The following is a 24,067-nucleotide window of genomic DNA, read 5'->3' as shown; positions in this document are numbered from 1 at the left end:
ACATGTGAGCATAACCGCTGCCCACAGATCCTGGATATCCTCACAGGAAAGTGCTATGTATCTATAGTATAACATGTGAGCATAACCGCTGCCCACAGATCCTGTATATCTTCTCAGGAGAGGGCTATGTATCTATAGTATAACATGTGAGCATAACCGCTGCCCACAGATCCTGGATATCTTCTCAGGAGAGGGCTATCTATCTATAGTATAACATGTGAGCATAACCGCTGCCCACAGATCCTGTATATCCTCTGATCTGGAGCCATACCCGGCAGGAACGCAGGACTGGACAAGCTATATGCACTGGCCCCCACATACCATCCAGTGCCCTATAGGCTACCATGGTGGACAGCCGCAGATCTATGGACCTTCTGCCCTGCAGTCTGTTGATCCAGCATTTATGGCGGATTACTGGACATGTATACAGCCAGCCTCCTGCTGTACTATATTCAGCGTTGGCTCTCGCTGTAATCCTCAGTCACTCTGGGATGTAGATGCACACGTGGCCTGATGGGACAGACACCATTATTCCCAGTCACCAGTGATGGCAGAGCGTTGTCCCCGAGGGCCGGCTCTTATCTGGGCGCTGGCTGTCCGAATGTTCATCCTGGAATGGTCTGAATAATTGATGTGAGCTGCGGCTGTGTGATTGGGCGGCAGTTGTCTGTCATATACGATTAGTGCTGATCTGTCATACTGAATTATCCTGCAGAGCAGGACATTTACTCTGCAGCTGTGGAGGAGGCCCCTGTGGCAGTGGCGACTCTGCTGCTATGGAGGCCGCTGTGGCAGTGGCGACTCGGCTTCCCTCCGGCCGCTGCGGCAGTGGCGACTCGGCTTCCCTCCGGCCGCTGCGGCAGTGGCGACTCGGCTTCCCTCCGGCCGCTGCGGCAGTGGCGACTCGGCTTCCCTCCGGCCGCTGAGGCCGGCGTGAAGTAGGGGTCAGTCTTCTCTAACTTAGGAAGGGTCAACATGCTTAGAAATAGGTGCTGGATGAGAGGAGACCCCGACCCCGCAGCAAGGTGCTGGAGGAGAGGAGACCCCGACCCCGCAGCAAGGTGCTGGAGGAGAGGAGACCCCGACCCCGCAGCAAGGTGCTGGAGGAGAGGAGACTCCCGACCATGCACCAAGGTACTGGAGGAGGCTACCCTGCAAATATAATTTACATTTTTGCTCTTAAAGGGGTTGAGCATCACTACGTGTAATACTGACTGCGTGGCTACGTGTAATACCGACTGCGTGGCTCCGTGTAATACCGGCTGCGTGGCTCCGTGTAATACGTGACACTGCGTGGCTCCGTGTAATAGTGACACACGGCTCCTGTGTAATAGTGACACACGGCTACGTGTAATAGTGACACACGGCTACGTTTAATAGTGACACACGGCTACGTTTAATAGTGATACATGGCTACGTGTAATAGTGACACATGGCTACGTGTAATAGTGATATATGGCTACGTGTAATAGTGATACATGGCTACGTGTAATAGTGACACATGGCTACGTGTAATAGTGACACATGGCTACGTTTAATAGTGACACACGGCTACGTTTAATAGTGACACACGGCTACGTGTAATAGTGACAGATGGCTATGTGATGCACAGCAGACAGCTGATTAATCTGTAAAGAAAATAATAAAGGTTATACATACCGCTACTCCTCCCCGGTATCTTTCTGCCTGGTCCCAGCTCTGCAGCACTCGCGGCGGCTGTTGGGACCAGGCACAACGATGCTGAGGAGCGGTATATATAACCTTTATTACTGTACACTAGGCAAAGGCGGCCCAGCTCTTCCTGCACGATGGCCTTGTTATAGGCTCACAAAGTGCGCGCTCATCTGAGTGGAGACCGACTGCCAGGACTTTCTTGAGATTCCAGCTGAACTGAGCATGTCTGACCACCTTAGTGGGTCGTAACCAAGGCAACAGATTATAAAAAACAAAGCTGGTACATGGTGGGGGGGTAAGTCTACATTTTACACTTGAAATGTTTCGTATTACATAAGAAATTGGTTTAGAACCTTCATGACGCGTCCCCTTCAACCTTTATATATTATAATTTACAGAGATTCTGTGCCAGGACATCTAATAACCAGCCATAAGCGTGAGGTACTGTACAGTGTAAGCTGCCATAAGCGTGAGGTACTGTTCAATATAACCGGCCATAAGCGTGAGGTACAGTACAGTATAAGCTGCCATAAGCGTGAGGTACTGTACAGTATAACCTGCCATAAGCGTGAGGTACTGTTTAGTATAACCAGCCATAAGCGTGAGGTACTGTACAGTATAAACTGCCATAAGCGTGAGGTACCGTACAGTATAAACTGCCATAAGCGTGAGGTACCGTACAGTATCACCGGCCATAAGCGTGAGGTACCGTACAGTATAACCGTTCATAGGCGTGAGGTACTGTACAGTATAACCAGCCATAAGCGTGAGGTACAGTACAGTATAACCAGCCATAATTGTGAGGTACAGTACAGTATAAGCTGCCATAAGCGTGAGGTACTGTTCAGTATCACCGGGTTTCACATAGAGGCCACAACACCGCGCAGTGTCAGGTAGTGTACAGTATAACCGGGGGTCACATAGAGGCCACAACACCGCGCAGTGTCAGGTAGTGTACAGTATAATCGGGGGTCACATAAAGGCCACAACACCGCGCAGCATCAGGTAGTGTACAGTATAACCGGGGGTCACATAGAGGCCACAACACCGCGCAGCGTCAGGTAGTGTACAGTATAACCGGGGGTCACATAGAGGCCACAACACCGCGCAGCGTCAGGTAGTGTACAGTATAACCGGGGGTCACACAGAGGCCACAACACCGCGCAGCATCAGGTATTGTACAGTATAACCGGGGGTCACACAGAGGCCACAACACCGCGCAGTGTCAGGTAGTGTACAGTATAACCAGGGGTCACATAGAGGCCACAACACCGCTCAGTGTCAGGTAGTGTACAGTATAACCGGGGGTCACATAGAGGCCACAACACCGCGCAGTGTCAGGTAGTGTACAGTATAATCGGGGGTCACACAGAGGCCACAACACCGCGCAGCATCAGGTAGTGTACAGTATAACCGGGGGTCACATAGAGGCCACAACACCGCTCAGTGTCAGGTAGTGTACAGTATAACCGGGGGTCACATAGAAGCCACAACACCGCTCAGTGTCAGGTAGTGTACAGTATAACCAGGGGTCACATAGAGGCCACAACACCGCGCAGCATCAGGTAGTGTACAGTATAACCGGGGGGTCACATAGAGGCCACAACATCGCTCAGTGTCAGGTAGTGTACAGTATAACCGGGGGTCACCTAGAGGCCACAAGACCGCGCAGCATCAGGTAGTGTACAGTATAACCGGGGGGTCACATAGAAGCCACAACATCGCTCAGTGTCAGGTAGTGTACAGTATAACCGGGGGTCACATAGAGGCCACAACATCGCTCAGTGTCAGGTAGTGTACAGTATAACCGGGGGTCACATAGAGGCCACAACACCGCTCAGTGTCAGGTAGTGTACAGTATAGAATACCATACATTATATCAGTATAATAACATGAACACATCAGCAGTGCAGAGATTAGAGTCGCCTTCAGCAGCACTTGTCTCCATCTAGAACTATTTCCTGGATGGGTAGGGGGGGATGCTACTGCACATAGAGCTGACGCCAGGTAGGACGACTCACAGGTGTCACTGTGATAAAGCAAAAGGCTTTCCTGCCACCGCTCATCAGGTGCAGACGAGCTGGCGTATCTGCCCGAAGCTCAGTGACTGCATCTACCCAACAGACTGCTGCACAACCACTGCTCCACCCAACAGACTGCTGCACAACCACTGCTCTACCCATCAGACTGCTGCACAACCACCGCTCCACCCAACAGACTGCTGCACAACCACTACTCTACCCAACAGACTGCTGCACAACCACCGCTCCACCCAACAGACTGCTGCACAACCACCGCTCCACCCAACAGACTGCTGCACAATTACTGCTCCACCCATCAGACTGCTGCACAATTACCGCTCCACCCATCAGACTGCTGCACAACCACCGCTCCACCCAACAGACTGCTGCACAATTACCGCTCCACACAACAGACTGCTGCACAATTACCGCTCCACACAACAGACTGCTGCACAATTACCGCTCCACCCAACAGACTGCTGCACAACCACTGCTTCACCCATCAGACTGCTGCACAACCACCGCTCCACCCAACAGGTAAGAGAGGACAATAAGCTGTCAATAAATCAGCCAGCGATACCAAACATGGCGTCTACCTGGCTGCTGTAACGGTGAGAAAACATGGAGAACCCCAAACAAGAGAAGGAGGTAGAGGACGGGGCAGACTGCTTGTCATCCCCTGTAAACATAGATGAAAAAAACCTATAAAAATCTCAGTCCAGGGGTATGGGCATTACTGAGTGTCACAGTGTATACAGGCAGCAGGACGGGACACTTTCCTAGATGTCTGCGGCAGCCGCCTGCTGACCACCCTTGTGGCTCCCCGGCCTCGGCTATGGAGCTGGGACGTGTCACATGGAGGCGGGCTCAGCGTCACAAGTCCCTCATCTCTCGGAGAGTCAGGGCCTCCTGTAACATCTGCCAGTCCTCGGGGCGATTGCTGCACATGGCCGTGGTGTAGAGGCCCACCTGCTCCTGCAGCCGCTCCAGCTGGACCTGTGTGGCCTGGTTAAGTCGGGCCAGTTCCTTAGTTTTCATGGCAATGGTCAACAAACCGGAGCGGCGTAATATATCCAGTGTGTTGTGAAAGCGCCGGCTCTTGTTCTGCTGGACGGGCAGCACCTGGTGGGCAGTATGAGGAGCAGTGTGTGGGGGCAGTACAGGCTCGCCCCAGTCTGTAGTGGCACCAGTATCGGGGGTGTTTGCTGGGGTGGTCAGACTACAGCCGGACACAGCGTGGCTCAGCACAAGGCTCTCGGGGACATTACCTTCATGAGCAGCCGGAGCTTTCCCCTGTAATCCTGCTGGCAGCCGCTTGGCCCGGGGGTGGTGCCATGTCTCTGCCCCCCTCTTGTGTGCGATTGAATGGGGCACGCGGGAAGAGAGCTGAGATGGATGGGGAGCAATCTTGGTGTAAGAGTTCAGGATAGGCCAGTAATTGGTGGACTTGTGGCAGCCGGGCTGAACAGGCGGCACAGAGGGGGGGAGAACCAGGATCTGGGAAGAAGATGGCAGCAGCTGGAAAGAAGGACGGACAGCCCAGGACGGGGCATGCGGGTCAGGTCGCGACCCCTGCAAGGAACAAAAACAAACAGTCATTACCAACACAGCCGCTCCTACCTGTGAGCGCAGCTCTAAGGTACAGGAATTTAATGGTGCCCACAGCAAACACCACGTAATGTAATGTAAGAGGATGGCACTCACGTGGCTGACACCTACTACCAGTCTCGATAATCATGAAGGGGTGTGTGTGTGTATATGTGTGTGTGTATATGTGTGTGTGTGTGTGTGTGTGTGTATATATATATCTATATCATAAAAATCAAAGTCCTTCCGTCCGTCCATCTTCTATAGACTTCCAAACGCCTAAACCGTTTGACCCCAAATTTGGCCCACAGATACATTGGGTGCCCGGGAAGGTTAGAGCGAAGGTCCCGTCCCCGCCAGATGTACAGGAGGGGAGGGGGAGGGGAAAGAGAGGCGCCCCATAGAGATGAATGGGAAAATCTCCTCACTGCACACACAGGTGATATAATTAGCTGCAGCAGACACGGCAGTTGGAGCCTTAGCAACCAATAGGATTACTGCTTTCATTTTTACAGGGAGCAATGGTTGCTAGGGAAGCTGCCTGACAACATCCACAGTAATAACTGGTAGACCCCTACTCCATCTATACAGTACAGGTATACAGGAGCCCCTACTCCAACTATACAGTACATGTATACAGGACCCCCTACTCCATCTATACAGTACATGTATATACAGGACCCCCTACTCCATCTATACAGTACATGTATACAGGACCCCCTACTCCATCTATACAGTACATGTATACAGGACCCCCTACTCCATCTATACAGTACATGTATACAGGATCCCCTACTCCATATATACAGTACATGTATATACAGGGCCCCCTACTCCATCCATACAGTACATGTATATACAGGACCCCCTACTCCATCTATACAGTACATGTATATACAGGACCCCCTACTCCATCTATACAGTACATGTATATACAGGGCCCCCTACTCCATCTATACAGTACATGTATATACAGGACCCCCTACTCCATCTATACAGTACATGTATACAGGACCCCCTACTCCATCTATACAGTACATGTATATACAGGACCCCCTACTCCATCCATACAGTACATGTATATACAGGGCCCCCTACTCCATCCATACAGTACATGTATATACAGGGCCCACTACTCCATCTATACTGTATATGTATACAGGACCCCCTACTCCATCTATACAGTACATGTATATACAGGACCCCCTACTCCATCTATACAGTAAATGTATATACAGGACCCCCTACTCCATCTATACAGTACATGTATATACAGGACCCCCTACTCCATCTATACAGTACATGTATATACAGGGCACAACAGGTATACCAAACTGTGACTGGGTAACACTGCTACACCAGACCTGACCAATACCGCCATACTGTGACTGAATAACACTGTCATACCAGACCTGACCAATACCGCCATACGGTGACTGGATAACACCTCCATACCAGACCTGACCAATGCCGCCATACTGTGACTGGGTAACACCGCCACACCAGACCTGACCCATACCGCCATACTGTGACTGGATAACACTGCCACACCAGACCTGACCAATACCGCTATACTGTGCTGGATAACACTGCCATACCAGACCTGACCAATACCGCCATACTGTGCTGGATAACACTGTCATACCAGACCTGACCAATACCGCCATACTGTGACTGGATAACACTGCCATACCAGACCTGACCAATACCGGCAAACTGTGACTGGGTAACACCGCCACACCAGTGCTGACCAATACCACCATACTGTGACTGGATAACACCATCATATCAGACCTGGCCAATACTGCCATACTGTGACTGGATAACACCACTATACCAGACCTGACAAATACCACCATACCGTGACTGGATAACACCGCCACACCAGATCTGACTAATACCACCATACTGTGACTGGATAACACCCCCATACCAGACATGACCAATACCGACACACTGTGACTGAGTAACACTGCCATACGGGTAAATACAACCCTGCAGGTATACAGGACACTACAGGTAAACAGGACCCCAAAACTATACACTACAAGTGCATGGGACCTCCACAAAACTATATACTACAGGTATACAGGACCCCAAAACTATATACTACAGGTATACAGGACCTCCACCAACTATATACTTCAGGTATACAGGACCTCCACCAACTATATACTACAGGTATACAGGACCCCAAAACTATACACTACAGGTATACAGGAACTCCACCAACTATATATTACAGGTATATAGGACCCCAAACTATACACTACAGGTATACAGGACCTCAAAACCATACACTACAGGTATACAGGACCTACATCAACTCTATAATACAGGTATACAGCACCTTCACCAACTCTATACTACAAGTATACAGGACCCCAAATATACTACAGGTATACAGGAACTCCACCAGCTATATACTACAGGTATATAGGACCCCAAACTATACACTACATGTATACAGGACCTCCACCAACTCTATACTATAGTTATACAGGACCCTCAAACTATTTACTACAGGTATATAGGACCCCCGAACTATATACTACAGGTATACAACACCTCCACCAATTATACACTACAGGTATCCAGGACCCTCAAACTATAAACTACAGGTATACAAGACCTCCACCAACTATACATTACAGGTATACAGCACCAACTATATACTACAGGTATACAGGACCCCCAAACTATACAGTACAGGTATACAGGACCTTTACCAACTGTACACTGCAGGTATATAGGACCTCCCTCAACTATACACTATAGGTATACAGCCCCCCCAACTATGCACTACAGATATGCAAGACCCCTAAAAACTATACATTGTGGGTATACAGAACCCCTCCAACTATGCACTACAGGTATACACTAATTCCACTGATTAACTCAGATGAAACAATACCTTTAGCTTGGCCTCCTGGGCACCTTAGAACAAATCTAATTAACATACTGACACTTTATACCCGGGCAGCGCCGGGTCCATCTATACAGTACATGTATATACAGGGCCCCCTACTCCATCTATACAGTACATGTATATACAGGGCCCCCTACTCCATCTATACAGGACATGTATATACAGGGCCCCCTACTCCATCTATACAGTACATGTATACAGGGCCCCCTACTTCATCTATACAGGACATGTATATACAGGGCCCCCTACTCCATCTATACAGGACATGTATATACAGGGCCCCCTACTCCATCTATACAGTACATGTATATACAGGGCCCCCTACTCCATCTATACAGTACATGTATATACAGGGCCCCCTACTCCATCTATACAGTACATGTATACAGGACCCCCTACTCCAACTATACAGTACATGTATATACAGGACCCCCTACTCCATCTATACAGTACATGTATATACAGGACCCCCTACTCCATCTATACAGTACATGTATATACAGGAGCCCCTACTCCATCTATACAGTACATGTATATACAGGAGCCCCTACTCCATCTATACAGTACATGTATATACAGGAGCCCCTACTCCATCTATACAGTACATGTATATACAGGAGCCCCTACTCCATCTATACAGTACATGTATATACAGGAGCCCCTACTCCATCTATACAGTACATGTATATACAGGAGCCCCTACTCCATCTATACAGTACATGTATATACAGGAGCCCCTACTCCATCTATACAGTACATGTATATACAGGAGCCCCTACTCCATCTATACAGTACATGTATATACAGGAGCCCCTACTCCATCTATACAGTACATGTCTACAGGACCCCCTACTCCATCTATACAGTACATGTCTACAGGACCCCCCTACTCCATCTATACAGTACATGTCTACAGGACCCCCCTACTCCATCTATACAGTACATGTCTACAGGACCCCCTACTCCATCTATACAGTACATGTATATACAGGTCCCCCTACTCCATCTATACAGTACATGTATATACAGGGCACAACAGGTATACCAAACTGACTGGGTAACACTGCTACACCAGACCTGACCAATACCGCCATACTGTGACTGGATAACACCTCCAAACCAGACCTGACCAATACCGCCACACTCTGACTGGATAACACTGTCATACCAGACCTGACCAATACCGCCATACTGTGACTGGATAACACTGCCAGACCTGACCAATACCGCCATACTGTGACTGGATAACACCTCCATACCAGACCTGACCAATACCGCCATACTGTGACTGGATAACACCGCCACACCAGACCTGACCAATACCGCCATACTGTGACTGGATAACACTGCCACACCAGACCTGACCAATACCGCCACACTGTGACTGGATAACACTGCCACACCAGACCTGACCAATACCGCCACACTGTGACTGGATAACACTGCCACACCAGACCTGACCAATACCGCCACACTGTGACTGGATAACACTGCCACACCAGACCTGACCAATACCGCCACACTGACTGGATAACACTGCCACACCAGACCTGACCAATACCGCCATACTGTGACTGGATAACACTGTCATACCAGACCTGACCAATACCGCCATACTGTGACTGGATAACACTGTCATATAAGACCTGACCAATACCACCATACTGTGAATGGATAACACCGCCACACCAGACCTGACCAATACCGCTATACTGTGCTGGATAACACTGTCATACCAGACCTGACCAATACCGCCATACTGTGACTGGATAACACTGCCATACCAGACCTTACCAATACCGCCATACTGTGACTGGATAACACTGCCATACCAGACCTGACTAATACCGGCAAACTGTGACTGGGTAACACCGCGCACACCAGTCCTGACCAATACCATCATACTGTGACTGGATAACACCATCATATCAGACCTGACCAATACTGCCATACTGTGACTGGATAACACCGCTATACCAGACCTGACCAATACCACCATACCGTGACTGGATAACACCGCCACACCAGACCTGACCAATACCGCCATACTGTGACTGGATAACACCCCCATACCAGACATGACCAATACCGACACACTGTGACTGAATAACACTGCCATACTAGTAAATACAACCCTGCAGGTATACAGGACACTACAAGTATACAGGACCCCAAAACTATACACTACAAGTGCACGGGACCTCCACAAAACTATATACTACAGGTATACAGGACCCCAAACTTTACACTACAGGTATACAGGACCCCAAAACTATATACTACAGGTATACAGGACCTCCACCAACTATATACTACAGGTATACCGGACCCCAAACTATACACTACAGGTATACAGGACCCCAAAACTATACACTACAGGTATACAGGAACTCCACCAACTATATATTACAGGTATATAGGACCCCAAACTATACACTACAGGTATACAGGACCTCAAAACCATACACTACAGGTATACAGGACCTACACCAACTCTATAATACAGGTATACAGCACCTTCACCAACTCTATACTACAAGTATACAGGACCCCAAATATACTACAGGTATACAGGAACTCCACCAGCTATATACTACAGGTATATAGGACCCCAAACTATACACTACAGGTATACAGGACCTCCACCAACTCTATACTATAGTTATACAGGACCCTCAAACTATTCACTACAGGTATACAGGACCCCCGAACTATATACTACAGGTATACAAGACCTCCACCAATTATACACTACAGGTATCCAGGACCCTCAAACTATAAACTACAGGTATACAAGACGTCCACCAACTATACATTACAGGTATACAGCACCAACTATATACTACAGGTATACAGGACCCCCGAACTATACAGTACAGGTATACAGGACCTTTACCAACTGTACACTGCAGGTATACAGGACCTCCCTCAACTATACACTATAGGTATACAGCCCCCCCAAATATGCACTACAGATATGCGAGACCCCTAAAAACTATACATTGTGGGTATACAGAACCCCTCCAACTATGCACTACAGGTATACACTAATTCCACTGATTAACTCAGATGAAACAATACCTTTAGCTTGGCCTCCTGGGCACCTTAGAACAAATCTAATTAACACACTGACACTTTATACTCGGGCAGCGCCGGGTACATTTTCTAGTATATATGTGTGCGTATAATATATATATATTATATATATATATATATATTTGTGTGTGTGTGTATGTGTATGTGTGTGTGTGAGTATGTGTATATTATATAGATATATATATGTGTTTGTGTGTGAGTATGTGTGTATATATATGTGTGTGTGTATATGTGTGTTTATATATACATATACATATTTATATATATATATATATATATATATATATATATATATATATATATATATATATATATATATATATATATGTGTATATATATGTGAGTGTGTGTGTATATGTGTTTGTGTATATATGTGTTTGTGTACGTGTGTGTATATATTATATATTATAAGAGATGAGTGAACCTGGAGCATGCTGGAGTCCATCCGAACCCGATCGTTCAGCATGTGATTAGCGGCGACTGCTGAACTTGGATAAAGCCCTAAGGCTATGTGGAAATCATGGATATAGTCATTGGCTGTATCCATGTTTTCCAGACAACCTTAGAGCTTTATCCAAGTTCAGCAGCCGCCGCTAATCACATGCCGAACGATCGGGTTTGGATGGATTCCAGCTGCTCCAGGTTCACTCATCTCTAGTGTGTGTATGTATATACACTCAGCGGCCACTTTATTAGGTACACCATGCTAGTAACGGGTTGGACCCCCTTTTGCCTTCAGAACTGCCCCAATTCTTGGTGGCATAGATACAACAAGGTGCTGGAAGCTTCCTCAGAGATTTTGGTCCATAGTGACATGATGACATCACACAGTTGCCGCAGATTTGTCGGCTGCACATCCATGATGCCAATCTCCGTTCCACCACATCCCAAAGATGCTCTATTGGATTGAGATCTGGTGACTGTGGAGGCCATTGGAGTACAGTGACCTCATTGTCATGTTCAAGAAACCAGTCTGAGATGATTCTAGCTTTATGACATGGCGCATTATCCTGCTGAAAGTCGCCATCAGATGTTGGGTCCATTGTGGTCATAACGGGATGGACATGGTCAGCAACAATACTCAGGTAGGCTGTGGCGTTGTAACCATGCTCAATTGGTACCAAGGGGCCCAAAGAGTGCCAAGAAAATATTCCCCACACCATGACACCACCACCACCAGCCTGAACCGTTGATACAAGGCAGGATGGATCCATGCTTTCATGTTGTTGACGCCAAATTCTGACCCTACCATCCGAATGTCGCAGCAGAAATGGAGACTCATCAGACCGGGCAATGTTTTTCCAATCTTCTACTGTCCAATTTCGATGAACTTGTGCAAATTGTAGCCTCAGTTTCCTGTTCTTAGCTGAGCGGAGTGGCCCCCGGTGTGGTCTTCTGCTGCTGTAGCCCATCTGCCTCAGAGTTGGCCGTACTGTGCGTTCAGAGATGCTCTTCGGCCTACCTTGGCTGTAACGGTTGGCTATTTGAGTCACTGTTGCCTTTCTATCAGCTGGAACCAGTCTGCCCATTCTCCTCTGACCTCTGGCATCAACAAGGCATTTCCGCCCACAGAACTGCCGCTCACTGGATGTTTTTTCTTTTTCGGACCATTCTCTGTAAACCCTAGAGATGGTTGTGCGTGAAAATCCCAGTAGATCAGCAGTTTCTAAAATACTCAGACCAGCCCTTCTGGCACCAACAACCATGCCACGTTCAAAGGCCCTCAGATCACCTTTCTTCCCCATACTGATGCTCGGTTTGAACTGCAGGAGATTGTCTACATGCCTAAATGCACTGAGTTGCCGCCATGTGATTGGCTGATTAGAAATTAAGTGGTAACATGCAGCTGGACAGGTGTACCTAATAAAGTGGCCGGTGAGTGTGTATATATGTGCGTGTGTGTGTGTGTGTGTGTATGTATATATATGTATGTGAGTGTGTGTACATGTATATATGTATATGTGTGGTGTGTGTGTGTGTTTATATATATATATATATATATATATATATATATATATTACTACCATTTAAAAGTTTGGTGTCACATTGAAATGTCCTTATTTTTGAAGGAAAAGCGCTGTACTTCTCAATGAAGATAACTTTAAACTAGTTCTAACTTTAAACCAATCCACTCTATACATTGCTAATGTGGTAAATGACTATTCTAGCTGCAAATGTCTGGTGTTTGGTGCAATATCTACATAGGTGTATAGAGGCCCATTTCCAGCACCCATCACCCCAGTCTTCTAATGGTAAAATGTGTTTGCTCATTGGCTCAGAAGGCTAATTGATGATTAGAAAACCCTTGTGCAATCATGTTCACGCATCTGAAAACAGTCTAGCTGGTTACAGAAGCTACAAAACTGACCTTCCTTTGAGGAGATTGTGTTTCTGGAGCATCACATTTGTGGGGTCAATTAAACACTCAAAATGGCCAGAAAAAGAGAACTTTCATCTGAAACTGGACAGTCTATTCTTGTTCTTAGAAATGAAGGCTATTCCATGCGAGAAATTGCTAAGAAATTGAAGATTTCCTACAACGGTGTGTACTACTCCCTTCAGAGGACAGCACAAACAGGCTCTAACCAGAGTAGAAAAAGAAGTGGGAGGCCGCGTTGCACAACTAAGCAAGAAGATAAGCACATTAGAGTTTCTAGCTTGAGAAACAGACGCCTCACAGGTCCCCACCTGGCATCTTCATTACGTAGGACCCGCAAAACACCAGTGTCACCATCTACAGGGAAGAGGCGGCTGCCGGATTTTGGGCTTCAGGGCAGAATGGTAAAGAAAAAGCCATATCTGAGACTGGCCAATAAAAGAAAAGATTAAGATGGGCAAAAGAACACAGAGATTGGACAGAGGAAGACTGGAAAAAAGTGTTGTGGACGGATGAATCCAAGTTTGAGGTGTTTGGATGACAAAGAAGAAGGTTTGTGAGACGCAGAAGAAATGAGAAGATGCTGGAAGAATGCCTGACGCCATCTGTTATACATGGTGGAGGTCATGTGATGGTCTGGGGTTGGTGCTGGTAAGGTGGGAGATTTGTACAGGGTAAAAGGGATTGTGAATAAGGAAGGCCATCACTCTGCACCGCCATGCCATACCCAGTGGGCAGCGCTTGGTTGGAGACAATTTCATCCTACAACAGGACAATGACCCTAAACACCTCCAAATTGTGCAAGAACTATTTCCAGCAGAATTAGCAGCTGATATTCTATCATAGGTAATGGAGTGGCCAGCGCAGTCACCAGATCACCACCCCATTGTGGGAGCAGCTGGACCGTGTGGTACGCCAGAAGTGCCCATCCAACCAATCCAACTTGTGGGAGCTGCTTCTAGAAGCGTGGGGGGCAATTTCTCCAGCTTACCCCAACAGATTAATAGCTAGAATGCCAAAGGTGTGCAATGCTGGAATTGGTGAAAGAGGAGGATTCTGGGACGGAAGCAAAGTGTGATGGAAGAACAATGTTATTTCACATACAAATCAGTATTTCTAACCTTGTCAACACCCGGCCAGTGTATACATCACTCCTAGCACTCTGCTGTACACTGGCCGGGTGTATACATCACTCCTAGCACTCTGCTGTACACTGGCCGGGTGTATACATCACTCCTAGCACTCTGCTGTACACTGGCCGGGTGTATACATCACTCCTAGCACTCTGCTGTACACTGGCCGGGTGTATACATCACTCCTAGCACTCTGCTGTACACTGGCCGGGTGTATACATCACTCCTAGCACTCTGCTGTACACTGGCCGGGTGTATACATCACTCCTAGCACTCTGCTGTACACTGGCCGGGTGTATACATCACTCCTAGCACTCTGCTGTACACTGGCCGGGTGTATACATCACTCCTAGCACTCTGCTGTACACTGGCCGGGTGTATACATCACTCCTAGCACTCTGCTGTACACTGGCCGGGTGTATACATCACTCCTAGCACTCTGCTGTACACTGGCCGGGTGTATACATCACTCTGCAGCAGCCCCCCCCCCCCTCTAGGACGTTCTCTGGTCTTTCAGCCTTCGTTCATTCTCATTTCTTATTTCTTATGAATTGTCACATTTTTGTGTTTTTTTTTTAATAAGATGTGTATATGTTGTGATACATTAGAGGTTCCCTGGGTCCGAGGGCCACTCTCTATATAGCACCTGGGTCCGAGGGCCACTCTCTATATAGCACCTGGGTCCGAGGGCCACTCTCTATATAGCACCTGGGTCCGAAGGCCACTCTCTATATAGCACCTGGGTCTGAAGGCCACTCTCTATATAGCACCTGGGTCCGAGGGCCACTCTCTATATAGCACCTGGGTCTGAAGGCCACTCTCTATTGCACCGCGTCCTGAGGGTCACTCTCTATATAGCACCTGGGTCTGAAGGCCACTCTCTATATAGCACCTGGGTCTGAAGGCCACTCTCTATATAGCACCTGGGTCTGAAGGCCACTCTCTATATAGCACCTGGGTCCGAGGGCCACTCTCTATATAGCACCTGGGTCTGAAGGCCACTCTCTATTGCACCGCGTCCTGAGGGTCACTCTCTATATAGCACCTGGGTCTGAAGGCCACTCTCTATATAGCACCTGGGTCTGAAGGCCACTCTCTATTGCACCGCGTCCTGAGGGTCACTCTCTATATAGCACCTGGGTCTGAAGGCCACTCTCTATATAGCACCTGGGTCTGAAGGCCACTCTCTATTGCACCGCGTCCTGAGGGTCACACTCTTTAGCAGCAGTGAGATGGAGAGCAGGTAACACATCCTCACTAACCGGCCTTACCTCATCTCCCAGCAGATTCTTCAGCAGCAGCAGGGGGGGCGGGGGAGGTGGTGGCCGACCCCTGGGGGGCTTTCCAGCAGCGCTCCAGTGAGGTAATGGCTGGCACTCCTCTGTGTCAGTCTGCTCCACACCGCTCAGGCACTCCGACCCAACATCTACCGGATAAAGCAGAAGAAGAGATCACATGTGGTGACCGGGCAAGAGCCGCCGAGAGAGACAGCCGGAGCAGTACCAGATCTATACTGAGGGGGCGCTGCAGAGAGACAGCCGGAGCAGTACCAGATCTATACTGAGGGGGCGCTGCAGAGAGACAGCCGGAGCAGTACCAGATCTATACTGAGGGGGCGCTGCAGAGAGACAGCCGGAGCAGTACCAGATCTATACCGAGGGGGCGCTGCAGAGAGACAGCCGGAGCAGTACCAGATCTATACCGAGGGGGCGCTGCAGAGAGACAGCCGGAGCAGTACCAGATCTATACCGAGGGGGCGCTGCAGAGAGACAGCCGGAGCAGTACCAGATCTATATCGAGGGGGCGCTGCAGAGAGACAGCCGGAGCAGTACCAGATCTATACTGAGGGGGCGCTGCAGAGAGACAGCCGGAGCAGTACCAGATCTATACCGAGGGGGCGCTGCAGAGAGAAAGCCGGAGCAGTACCAGATGTGTAGTGAGGGGGCGCTGCAGAGACAGCCGGAGCAGTACCAGATCTATACCGAGGGGGCGCTGCAGAGAGACAGCCGGAGCAGTACCAGATGTGTAGTGAGGGGGCGCTGCAGAGAGACAGCCGGAGCAGTACCAGATCTATACTCAGGGGGCGCTGCAGAGAGACAGCCGGAGCAGTACCAGATGTGTAGTGAGGGGGCGCTGCAGAGAGACAGCCGGAGCAGTACCAGATCTATACTGAGGGGGCGCTGCAGAGAGACAGCCGGAGCAGTACCAGATCTATACTGAGGGGGCGCTGCAGAGACACAGCCGGAGCAGTACCAGATCTATACTGAGGGGGCGCTGCAGAGAGACAGCCGGAGCAGTACCAGATGTGTAGTGAGGGGGCGCTGCAGAGAGACAGCCGGAGCAGTACCAGATCTATACTGAGGGGGCGCTGCAGAGACAGCCGGAGCAGTACCAGATCTATACCGAGGGGGCGCTGCACAGAGACAGCCGGAGCAGTACCAGATCTATACTGAGGGGGCGCTGCAGAGAGACAGCCGGAGCAGTACCAGATCTATACTGAGGGGGCGCTGCAGAGAGACAGCCGGAGCAGTACCAGATGTGTAGTGAGGGGGCGCTGCAGAGAGACAGCCGGAGCAGTACCAGATCTATACTGAGGGGGCGCTGCAGAGACAGCCGGAGCAGTACCAGATCTATACCGAGGGGGCGCTGCACAGAGACAGCCGGAGCAGTACCAGATCTATACTGAGGGGGCGCTGCAGAGAGACAGCCGGAGCAGTACCAGATCTATACTGAGGGGGCGCTGCAGAGAGACAGCCGGAGCAGTACCAGATCTATACTGAGGGGGCGCTGCAGAGAGAAAGCCGGAGCAGTACCAGATGTGTAGTGAGGGGGCGCTGCAGAGAGACAGCCGGAGCAGTACCAGATCTATACTGAGGGGGCGCTGCAGAGAGACAGCCGGAGCAGTACCAGATCTATACTGAGGGGGCGCTGCAGAGAGACAGCCGGAGCAGTACCAGATGTGTAGTGAGGGGACGCTGCAGAGAGACAGCCGGAGCAGTACCAGATCTATACTGAGGGGGCGCTGCAGAGAGACAGCCGGAGCAGTACCAGATCTATACTGAGGGGGCGCTGCAGAGACAGCCGGAGCAGTACCAGATCTATACTGAGGGGGCGCTGCAGAGACAGCCGGAGCAGTACCAGATCTATACCGAGGGGGCGCTGCACAGAGACAGCCGGAGCAGTACCAGATCTATACCGAGGGGGCGCTGCAGAGACACAGCCGGAGCAGTACCAGATCTATACTGAGGGGGCGCTGCAGAGAGACAGCCGGAGCAGTACCAGATCTATACTGAGGGGGCGCTGCAGAGACAGCCGGAGCAGTACCAGATCTATACCGAGGGGGCGCTGCACAGAGACAGCCGGAGCAGTACCAGATCTATACCGAGGGGGCGCTGCAGAGAGACAGCCGGAGCAGTACCAGATCTATACCGAGGGGGCGCTGCAGAGAGACAGCCGGAGCAGTACCAGATCTATACTGAGGGGGCGCTGCAGAGAGACAGCCGGAGCAGTACCAGATCTATACTCAGGGGGCGCTGCAGAGAGACAGCCGGAGCAGTACCAGATGTGTAGTGAGGGGGTGCACACTATAGGGGCCTGTTGGCTGAGCACAGGACAATGCTCTGTGTGCACACTATAGGGGCCTGTTGGCTGAGCACAGGACAATGCTCTGTGTGCACACTATAGGGGCCCGGTGGGACGTGTTTGGGACAGGCCACGAAGCGCTTTTTAACGATTAACGACTAACAATAAACGATCGCAAACTAGATTGTTTATCGTTAACCTGAAATCGTTCCCCACATTACACAGAACGATAATCGTTAGTTACAATCGTTACTATTATCGTTTATTCCTTCTGATCCCAGAAAAACAATGAACAATGTGCAATTACACTGAACGATTAGTGAAAAAATGCGGAACTTGAGCGAACAAATGTGGAATTACAGCAAACGATTAACGATAATTTTAGGTTCAGATCTAAATCAACGACCAACGACATACGAATGATTTTTTCGATCATTGCCCGCAATTACACAGAACAATTATGGTTTAAATTCAAACAATTTAATAATTTTTCGCAGGATAATCGTCCCGTGTAATACGGCCCTAACACTTGGTCCCATTATGCACCAAAGGGTGAAGCTGCTGCAACAAGAAAGTGTCAGTCAATGCGGGGGAGCAGCAGCGCCACCTTGTGTTCCCCATCAGCAGCTACAAGCTGGTTAGTTAGTAAGTGATGGCCGGGCAGCAATCAGTCAGTGTATAGAGGCAGAGAGTGTCCCATCCTGCCCGACATCACAGCACATCACACATGGTGCCATATAAACAGACATCACACATGGGAGGGGCACACACACACTGCATGACATCACACATGGGAGGGGCACACACACACTGCATGACATCACACATGGGAGGGGCACACACACACACTGCATGACATCACACATGGGAGGGGCACACACACACACTGCATGACATCACACATGGGAGGGGCACACACACTGCATGACATCACACATGGGAGGGGCACACACACTGCATGACATCACACATGGGAGGGGCGCACACACTGCATGACATCACACATGGGAGGGGCACACACACTGCATGACATCACACATGGGAGGGGCACACACACTGCATGACATCACACATGGGAGGGGCGCACACACACTGCATGACATCACACATGGGAGGGGCACACACACACTGCATGACATCACACATGGGAGGGGCAGACACTGTATGACATCACACATGGGAGGGTCACACACACACTGCATGACATCACACATGGGAGGGGCACACACACACTGCATGACATCACACATGGGAGGGGCACACACACACTGCATGACATCACACATGGGAGGGGCACACACACTGCATGACATCACACATGGGAGGGACACACACTGCATGACATCACACATGGGAGGGGCACACACACTGCATGACATCACACATGGGAGGGGCACACACACACTGCATGACATCACACATGGGAGGGGCACACACACTGCATGACATCACACATGGGAGGGGCACACACACACTGTATGACATCACACATGGGAGGGGCACACACACACTGTATGACATCACACATGGGAGGGGCACACACACACTGTATGACATCACACATGGGGGGCACACACACACTGCATGACATCACACATGGGAGGGGCACACACACACTGTATGACATCACACATGGGAGGGGCACACACACACTGCATGACATCACACATGGGGGGGCACACACACTGCATGACATCACACATGGGAGGGCACACACACTGCATGACATCACACATGGGGGGCACACACACACTGCATGACATCACACATGGGGGGGGCACACACACTGTATGACATCACACATAGGAGGGGCACACACTGCATGACATCACACATACTGCATGACATCACACATGGGGGGCACACACACACACACACACTGCATGACATCACACATGGGAAGGGCACACACACACTGTATGACATCACATGGGAGGGGCAGACACTGTATGACATCACACATGGGAGGGGCAGACACTGTATGACATCACACATGGGAGGGGCAGACACTGTATGACATCACACATGGGAGAAGCAGACACTGTATGACATCACATATGGGAGGGGCAGACACTGTATGACATCACATATGGGAGGGGCAGACACTGTATGACTTTACATATGGGAGGGTCACACACTGTATGACATCACACATGGGAGGGACACACACACACACACTGTATGACATCACACATGGGGACACACACACACACTGTATGACATCACACATGGGAGGGGTACACACACTGTATGACATCACACATGGGAGGGGCACACACACACTGTATGACATCACACATGGGAGGGGCACACACACACTGTATGACATCACACATGGGAGGGGCACACACTGCATGACATCACACATACTGCATGACATCACACATGGGGGGCACACACACACACACACTGCATGACATCACACATGGGAAGGGCACACACACACTGTATGACATCACACATGGGAGGGGCAGACACTGTATGACATCACATATGGGAGGGGCAGACACTGTATGACATCACATATGGGAGGGGCAGACACTGTATGACATCACATATGGGAGGGTCACACACACACACACACACACACTGACATCACATATGGGAGGGTCACACACACACACACACACACATCACATATGGGAGGGTCACGAAGCGATTTTTAACGATTAACGACTAACAAACGATCGCAAATGAGATCACACATGGGAGGGGCACACACACACACTGTATGACATCACACATGGGAGGGGCACACACACTCACACACTGACATCACACATGGGAGGGACACACTGTATGACATCACACATGGGAGGATCTCACACACACACTGACATCACATATGGGAGGGTCACACACACACACACACACACACTGACATCACATATGGGAGGGTCACACACACACACACTGACATCACATATGGGAGGGTCACACACACACACACACACACACACTGACATCACACATGGGAGGGACACACACACACTGTATGACATCACACATGGGAGGGGCACACACACACACTGTATGACATCACATATGGGAGGGTCACACACACACACACTGACATCACATATGGGAGGGTCACGAAGCGCTTTTTAACGATTAACGACTAACAAACGATCGCAAATGAGATTGTTTATCGTTAACCTGAAATCGTTCCCCACATTACACAGAACGATAATCGTTAGTTACAATCGTTACTATTATCATAAAACCAAAAAACAACAACGAATGCAAGACCAATATATATATAAATTTACTTTATTGTTTGAATATCAAAAAATGAAATTATTTAAAAAAAAAGATACATCACAAGGGGGCTAGAGCTAATACAAATCCCCATAAAAACGGTGGATTAAATAGGTTCTTACACATAGAATATAGCATCACAGAACACATAACAGTGGAAAATAATGAACCTACATATACTGGGCACTGGGCTGGTAATACATGCAATAAATAAATATAGCTCACAGTGAGTATACAAAAATGAATACCATCCTCCTATAATAAAACATTACCCATACGTGTCCTTAGTACATGAATCCAGCAGCTACAAGCTGGTTAGTTAGTAAGTGATGGCCGGGCAGCAATCAGTCAGTGTATAGAGGCAGAGAGTGTCCCATCCTGCCCGACATCACAGCACATCACACATGGGAGGGGCACACACACACACACACTGCATGACATCACACATGGGAGGGGCACACACACACACACACTGCATGACATCACACATGGGAGGGGCACACACACACACACACACTGCATGACATCACACATGGGAGGGGCAGACACACACTGCATGACATCACACATGGGAGGGGCAGACACACACTGCATGACATCACACATGGGAGGGGCAGACACACACTGCATGACATCACACATGGGAGGGGCACACACTGCATGACATCACACATGGGAGGGGCACACACACACTGCATGACATCACACATGGGAGGGGCAGACACACACTGCATGACATCACACATGGGAGGGGCACACACACACTGCATGACATCACACATGGGAGGGGCACACACACACACACTGCATGACATCACACATGGGAGGGGCACACACACACACACTGCATGACATCACACATGGGAGGGGCACACACACACTGCATGACATCACACATGGGAGGGGCAGACACACACTGCATGACATCACACATGGGAGGGGCAGACACACTGCATGACATCACACATGGGAGGGGCAGACACTGCATGACATCACACATGGGAGGGGCACACACACACTGCATGACATCACACATGGGAGGGGCAGACACACACTGCATGACATCACACATGGGAGGGGCACACACACACTGCATGACATCACACATGGGAGGGGCACACACACACACACTGCATGACATCACACATGGGAGGGGCACACACACACACACTGCATGACATCACACATGGGAGGGGCACACACACACACACACTGCATGACATCACACATGGGAGGGGCACACACACACTGCATGACATCACACATGGGAGGGGCACACACACACTGCATGACATCACACATGGGAGGGGCAGACACACTGCATGACATCACACATGGGAGGGGCAGACACTGTATGACATCACATATGGGAGGGGCAGACACTGTATGACATCACATATGGGAGGGTCACACACACACACTGACATCACATATGGGAGGGTCACACACACACACTGACATCACATATGGGAGGGTCACACACACACACACACTGACATCACATATGGGAGGGTCTCACACACACACATACTGTATGACATCACATATGGGAGGGTCACACACACACTGACATCACATATGGGAGGGTCACACACACACACTGACATCACATATGGGAGGGGCACACACACACACACTGACATCACATATGGGAGGGTCACACACACACTGACATCACATATGGGAGGGTCACACACACACACTGACATCACATATGGGAGGGTCACACACACACACACACTGACATCACATATGGGAGGGTCACACACACACTGACATCACATATGGGAGGGTCACACACACACTGTATGACATCACATATGGGAGGGTCACACACACACTGTATGACATCACATATGGGAGGGTCACACACACACACACACACTGACATCACATATGGGAGGGTCACACACACACTGTATGACATCACATATGGGAGGGTCACACACACACTGACATCACATATGGGAGGGTCACACACACTGTATGACATCACACATGGGAGGGTCACACACACTGTATGACATCACACATGGGAGGGTCACACACACACTGACATCACACATGGGAGGGACACACTGTATGACATCACATATGGGAGGGTCTCACACACACACTGACATCACATATGGGAGGGTCACACACACACACTGACATCACATATGGGAGGGTCTCACACACACACTGACATCACATATGGGAGGGTCTCACACACACACATACTGTATGACATCACATATGGGAGGGTCACACACACACACACACACATAATACTGTAAGACATCACATATGGGAGGGTCACACACACTGTATGACATCACACATGGGAGGGGCAGACACTGTATGACATCTTATACACCATATGAGTGGGTGGATCACCAGTACAGATCCTCACAGTGGGGTGACTACA

General features: G+C 49.5%; 1 protein-coding gene across 1 annotated transcript in view; it reads right to left on the bottom strand.

Annotated features, from left to right (window-relative positions):
* Positions 1–1,533: 1,533 nt before the first annotated feature.
* Positions 1,534–24,067, bottom strand: part of CIPC (CLOCK interacting pacemaker) — a 35,234-nt gene continuing 12,700 nt past the window's right edge. Inside the window, exons 3-4 of the mRNA XM_069950483.1 lie at positions 16,089–16,243; positions 1,534–5,267 (exon numbers count right to left, since the gene is read on the bottom strand). Of these exons, the coding sequence (XP_069806584.1) occupies positions 4,569–5,267; positions 16,089–16,243 (854 nt within the window). The 3' untranslated portion in view covers positions 1,534–4,568. The remainder of the gene's footprint in view (positions 5,268–16,088; positions 16,244–24,067) is intronic.

This window comes from Dendropsophus ebraccatus, chromosome 13 (genome assembly GCF_027789765.1).
Source record: "Dendropsophus ebraccatus isolate aDenEbr1 chromosome 13, aDenEbr1.pat, whole genome shotgun sequence".
Taxonomy (NCBI): Eukaryota; Metazoa; Chordata; class Amphibia; order Anura; family Hylidae; genus Dendropsophus; species Dendropsophus ebraccatus.
The sequence above is the reverse complement of the archived record's forward strand: the minus strand, read 5'-3'. Positions and strand labels throughout refer to the sequence as shown.